Source organism: Dryobates pubescens, chromosome 18 (assembly GCF_014839835.1).
Source record: "Dryobates pubescens isolate bDryPub1 chromosome 18, bDryPub1.pri, whole genome shotgun sequence".
NCBI classification, from domain to species: Eukaryota; Metazoa; Chordata; class Aves; order Piciformes; family Picidae; genus Dryobates; species Dryobates pubescens.
The window spans coordinates 2,689,920-2,695,919 of NC_071629.1; the positions used below are offsets into that span (position 1 = coordinate 2,689,920).

Sequence of the window (6,000 nt, forward strand, 5' to 3'; positions counted from 1 at the left end):
GTTGAGAGCAGCTCTGAAGAAAGAGACTTGAGGGTATTGGTTGCTGAGAAGCTCCCCAGGAGCCAGAAGTGCCCTCATGCAGCCCAGCAGGCAGCTGTGTGCTGGACTGCTGCCAGAGGAGTGTGGCCATCAGGGCAAGAGAGGGGATTCTGCCCCTTGACTCTGCTCTGCTGAGACCCCACCTCCAATACTGCATCCGGTGCTGGTCTCCCCAGCATAGGAGTGAGTCTAGGAGAGGGCCACAAAGATGATCCAAGGGCTCCAGGATATACTGTAAGGGTTGACTGAGGGAGCTGGGGTTGTTCAGCCTAGAGAAGACTCTAGGGGGAGCTTCGAGCTGCCTTCCAGTACCGGAAGGGATCCTACAGGAAGGCTGCAGAAGGGCTTTTCATGAGGGTGTCTAGAGACAGGACAAAGGGGGAATGGTTTGAAGCTGAGGAAGAAGTTCTTCAATATGAGGGTGGTGAAAGTCTGGAATAGTCTGCCCAGGGAGGTTGTGGATGCCTGTAGGTGTTGAAGGCCAGGTTGGATGAGGCCTTGAGCAGCTCAGTTTAGTTGAGAGGCATCCCTGATCTCTGAGGTCCCTTTCATCCTGAGCCATTCTATGAATTCAGCAAAGGCAAGGGGGAGCCTGCAGCTCCTCTGCTGGTTCTCACAGTACTGCCCATCATACCCTAAGCCATGGCTCCTCATCCCATTTGCAGACAGATTACCTGTATTTCAACCCAGAGGGAGGCAGGAAAAATCCCATTTCCACAGAGCAATCACATTACCTTAGCTGTAGCCATCTGCAGCTCCCACCACGTGTCCCAGACAAAGCAATTTATTGAGTCTCTGAAGCAAAACTTCCTTTTTGTGCCAGGCTTGTTCTTTGCAGTGCTGTGCCACACTTGTACATGCAGCCTGCTGCTGCCAGCTGTGGAAAGGTACAGAACAGCTGGAATCTTCTAATAAAATGGGTAGATCTGAGGAGTCATTCTCCCCATGTAGTGCAGAACATGCCTGGAAGCAGTAGTTGTGGGAGGGAGGAGAAGCAGTTGGATACCTGAAAGCTGCTGTCTTCTGCCAAATGGTGAAGGTTATGCATGTCTTACTGCTCTCCTAAGAGCAGAGTTCAGGGATGAATATTGAGCATGGCTTTACCTATGTGGCTGATTGGTTTTTTTCCTGAGAAGATAGGCAGGTTCTGCTAATGGTAATTACCAAAATCATGAAGAGATCAGCTCTCCAGAACAAACCCCCCTCCTTCAAGCAGTGTGTTCCTGGTAAGGGCAGTAGAGAATGAATATGGAGAGGGAATGACCTTTTCTTAATGCCACCTGTCACCACAGTGAAAGGCTTGTTGTGACAGCAGACCCCACAGAACCTTGTTTTGTTGGTCTGTTGTTTGACATCAGTGATCAGTCTTTGTGCCTGTGTGCTTTCGGACTCCCTACTTTGGCTGGGCAAAATCCATAACTAAACAGGAAACTTCTGAGCTTCCATGTAAGAAATGCATCCAGCTCAGTTGCTTATGAAAGCCTCCATATCACAGCCCAGATATTTCTCACTGCTTCAGGCTGTGACAGCTCTGAGAGGAAGAATGAGGAGCAAAGTTTTGACTGAAGAAATGTGAATTGTATGGAGGAAAAGACCCCAAACCAGCAAGCATTGTGAAAGGCTTCTTACAAACCTCCCAGTCTCACCTTTGCAGAGCAACTGAAGTTGAATTGGGGGCTGACTAGAAAATGTGAGCTCTGTGTCAGAGCACAGCTCTGTGTCAGAGCACAGCTCTGTGTCAGCACAGCTCTGTGGGTGGTTTTTTCCCTTTCTTTTAAAAACCCCACAACTTTTAAAACAAAATTTCAGCTTAAAAATCCCCTCTTTAAATTGGCTTGTGAAAGTATTTGCTGCCACCAGGACCACTGTATGCAGAGCTCTCAAGCTAATAAATGGCTACATAAGCAAGGTTGGCTTTATTTATAGCTTCAGAGAATGGTTTAGGTTGGAAGGGACCTCAAAGATCATCCAGTTCCAGCCCCCTGCCATGGGCAGGGACACCTCCCACTAGCACATGATGCTCAAGGCCTCATCCAACCTAACCTGGCCTGGCCTGGCCTTGAACACCTTCAGGGTGGGGGCATCCACAACCCCCCTGGACAACCCTGTTCCAGGGTCTCCCCACCCTCACTACCAAGAATTTCTTCCTAATCTCCAGTCTAAATCTGCCCTCCTCAAGCTTCAATCCATTCTCTCTTATTCTATCACTACAAGCCTTTGCCAGAAGTCCCTCCCCAGCTCTCCTGTAGATCTCTTTAGGTACTGGAAGGCTGCTGTAAGGTCTCCCTGGAGTCTTCTCTTACCCTGGCTGAACAGTCCCAACTCTCTCATCCTGTCTCCATAGGGGAGATGCTGCAGCCCTCTGATCATCTTCATGGCTGGACCACACAGCTTTGTGTCATTCCCAAACTTGCTGAGGGTCCCTCCCACTGTCCATGTCACCAAGAAAGATGTTAAACAGCACTGGTCCCAGTGCCAACTCCTGAGGGGCACCACTTGTTGCTTGTCTCCATTTGGAGACTTAGCTGTTGATCACAGCTCTGGGTGCAGCCACCCAGCCAATTCCTTACCCCTATCCTAGCCTCTGATACCTCTCAGTCAATGCAGCACTCATGTGAGCCTGAACCTTCCCTTTCTGTGTGTGTTGTTCCTTGCTACCAAAGGCAGGGTCCATATTTGGTGCTCCTTTGCAGGCACCTTTGCAGGAATACTGTGACTTTGACCTTGAGGAGGGAACCTGTTTGTTTAGGTTATGTAATCTCTGCAAAAGTAAATAACCAGAGAAAATGAATTCCAGCTCTACACTGATCAACAGATTTAGCCTTTGCATCTTGCATACCAATCAGCTGCTAAATCTGAAGGAGAAGAAATCTTTGGTGTAAACTGAAGTACCAATCAAAGATGGCTTTTAATTAAGTTTGTTGGTTTTGTATGAAGTGATTTGCAAGTCCAATATCAGAGACTTCTGCAAAGGTTGGAAATCCACCTTTTCAGCTCCAGCAGGCACAGTGTGGGTGTTTCTGCCTTTGGTAAATACATTCCTGTGTACTGTAACGTGAGAGATCCTGGGGAGGTTGGTGAGCTGACACTTCAGGATACCTGACACACCCAGGGTGCTCTGTTTTAATTCGTGCTAGCTTTCAGGAATTTCCAAGCTTTTTTCCCTGGTCTTTGTGTCAAGCCTCCTGCTGTAATAGTCAGATAATCACAGAATGGTGGAGACTTGGAAGGGATCCAACCCTCCTGCTAAAGCAGGGTCACCCACAGCAGGTTGCCCAGGATCACAATGCCCAGGTGGGTTTGGAACCTCTCCAGAGCAGGAGACTCCACAACCTCTCTGGGCAGCCTGCTCCAGGGCTCCAGCACCCTCACAGGGAAGTTCTTCCTTATGCTTAGGAGGAAGATAATGGAACTTAGTTGCTGTCTCTCCTCACAATCACCCTGCCTTTTCAAAATCACTTCTGGAGACAGACCTGGGCTTTATTTTAATTTGTTTTAAAATGAAATTAGAGGTCCAGAATTTTGTGCTTTTTGTCCACAGAATGAAGAAGTCAGATTCATTGAGAACGAGCTGGAGAACCACAAACAGAAGTATTTTGAGCTGCAGACGTTTACTCGGAGCTTAATACTTGCTATTAAATCAGATGATAAAGAACAGCAGCAGGTAGGTCTGGAAGAAGGTTTCAGTAACAGCAGGTGTTTGTCATGGTGTCTTCTGTTACTGCCTTGGGTTTATTCCATAGTGCCCAGAGGCTCAAATTGTTACTAGGGCAGCGTTGTGCTGAACATCCACACAAAGAAAAGCTGAGCTTGAAACAAAAGAAAGGTTTTGCAGTCTACACAAGCAGTGAGCTGGGGAAGGAAGAGTGGCTTCTGCAAAGGAACAGGCACAGCAGTCTTCAGCACAGCAGTGCACTCTGAGGGACTGGGATTTGTCTGGGCAAGAGCTAGGGAAAAACTGCAAGCTTCTTCAGATGCACTCTATTTAATCCCTGGCACTTCTTCTAATGCTTGGTTGGATCTTGCCATCTGTGGGTAACAGTTTGTGCCTGATTTAGGAAGAGATTGTGTTAACTTCCCTGGTTTTTTACCTTCTGCTTTTAAGACACATCCTCTTGGACACTGTTTTTCCTTTCAGTATCCATCAGTACCAACTTTGGTTTTTTTAGTCCATCCAATACCAGCACTGACTGAAAAGCTCAAGAGAGTTGTTTCCCTGTGTTTCAAAGATGCAAATCAGACATCAGACACACACCTAACACTTATTGTTACATTCTTTTTACTCTCAGGCACTGCTCTCAGACTTACCTCCTGATTTAGAAGAAATGGATTTCAATCATGCATCCCCAGAGCCTGATGATACCTCATTCAGCTTGTCGTCTTTATCAGAGAAAAATGCCTCAGACAGTTTGTGATTGATCTTTTGTAACTGACAAGAAGCAGCCCCACCTTGTGGGTAGGTTTCAAGAGAACAGCATTTTGCTTTCCAGTGTTCCTCAGTCCAAAACAGAAAGCCCAAGGTGAAGTAGACTCTCCCGAAGGATGACTGCAGTGTGTCATGGCTACAGTGTGCACTGTCAAGCAATTCTGAATGTTGGGGTTTTTTGGTAAATGCAAGAACTGTGTGAGGGAAGGTTTCACTTTCAGCAGTTTGGCCTTGATTAGGGTAACTTCTGCCTCTCCAGAAGAATTCTTGCTCTGTAGCAAAGTCTTTTTGAGCAGGGATCCAAGAGTGGAAAACAAATGACCCGTTATAGAGACGCTCAACTCTTCAGAGTTGCTTGCTCACCAGTCCTCTTTATTACTTTTTCCCCCCCATTTTTACTCAGGTAGGTGGACTAAAACTTGGGGTTCCAAATAGGAAAGAATGAGCTTTTAAAGAGTTGTGCTTTGAACCCTTGGGAAAGTCTGAAATTAAACTCTGATGGTTTTCATTTGTATGACTTCAGATTGTTGAATCTTCCATTTTCTGACCAAAATAGCTGAAACAGCTTTGAAAGGCTAACTGAAAGATTGGAATTCTCATCAATAAATTATTAATGTGATGAAGCAGTCCTAAGTCTTGTAACAAATGAGCTGGATCTGGGAAACCGGATAGCTGCAGAACACAACCTTCTGATGCTCTCACCATAGCAATGGGATTAGATCTTTGTGCTCCTCGTCCGAGTTTTCTCAGCGTAGTTACAGGTTTCATTTGTCAAAGCCTGGATGCTGAAGTTCTGTTCTTTAAGTAGTTCAAGTGTTTGGAATTGACTTTTGCAGATCTAAATGTGACCTGGTTTTGAAGTAGCCCTGTCTGACAAATGTTTTGGCAACTGCCAGGTGCCATTTCTAAACTGTGAGCTGACTGCAGGTAGTGGCTGAAATCAATTTCTTCTTTCCTGGCTGTCTTGACATTGAATCCCTTTACTCACCTGGTGAAATGGATGTGCAAACACGTCCAGGCAAGGGTAGTAGGGCACATAGCTGCATGCCCACATTGTTGATGCTCTGTAACTTCCAATCTGAATATTCCTCAGCAAGTGTTTTTGAAACAGATCCCTTCACAGCTTGGTAAAAAGTCTGATCTTTGGGTTTTATGCCAAAGAGTCATTTTCTTTGGTGAATCTTTAGTCATTCAGTACACTAAGTAATCCCCTTCATTCCAGTGGGAGATCCAAGGTGTAGCTCTGAAGTTGCAGTGTTGGGGAAATGACACCTCTGTGACATCTTTAATACTGGGATTCACTCACAGTTTTAGTTTTTTCTGTCTGCTCTGCTCTCCCTAGAAATTCCTTATCAGGGTTTTCTCAGTCTGATCTGTTCCCCTTCATCATTTCTACAGCCCTTTTCTTTCAGTAGCAGTAGTGAGCTCTGTTAGATCTGGGGTTTTGCTGTGCCTGTGCCATCCTTGGGCATGAGGAGCTTTTAGCAACACTGTGCAATGCCAGCTGCATACAGGATGGCAGCAGTTCTAAAAGC

General features: G+C 46.2%; 1 protein-coding gene across 2 annotated transcripts in view; it reads left to right on the top strand.

The window, feature by feature from the left end:
* HDX (highly divergent homeobox) overlaps positions 1-5,478 on the top strand; it is a 41,422-nt gene extending 35,944 nt beyond the window's left edge. For both annotated transcript variants that reach the window (XM_054169576.1, XM_054169575.1), the window contains 2 exons: positions 3,581-3,703; positions 4,329-5,478. In XM_054169576.1, the coding sequence (XP_054025551.1) occupies positions 3,581-3,703; positions 4,329-4,454 (249 nt within the window). In that variant the 3' untranslated portion in view covers positions 4,455-5,478. The remainder of the gene's footprint in view (positions 1-3,580; positions 3,704-4,328) is intronic.
* Positions 5,479-6,000: the final 522 nt, after the last annotated feature.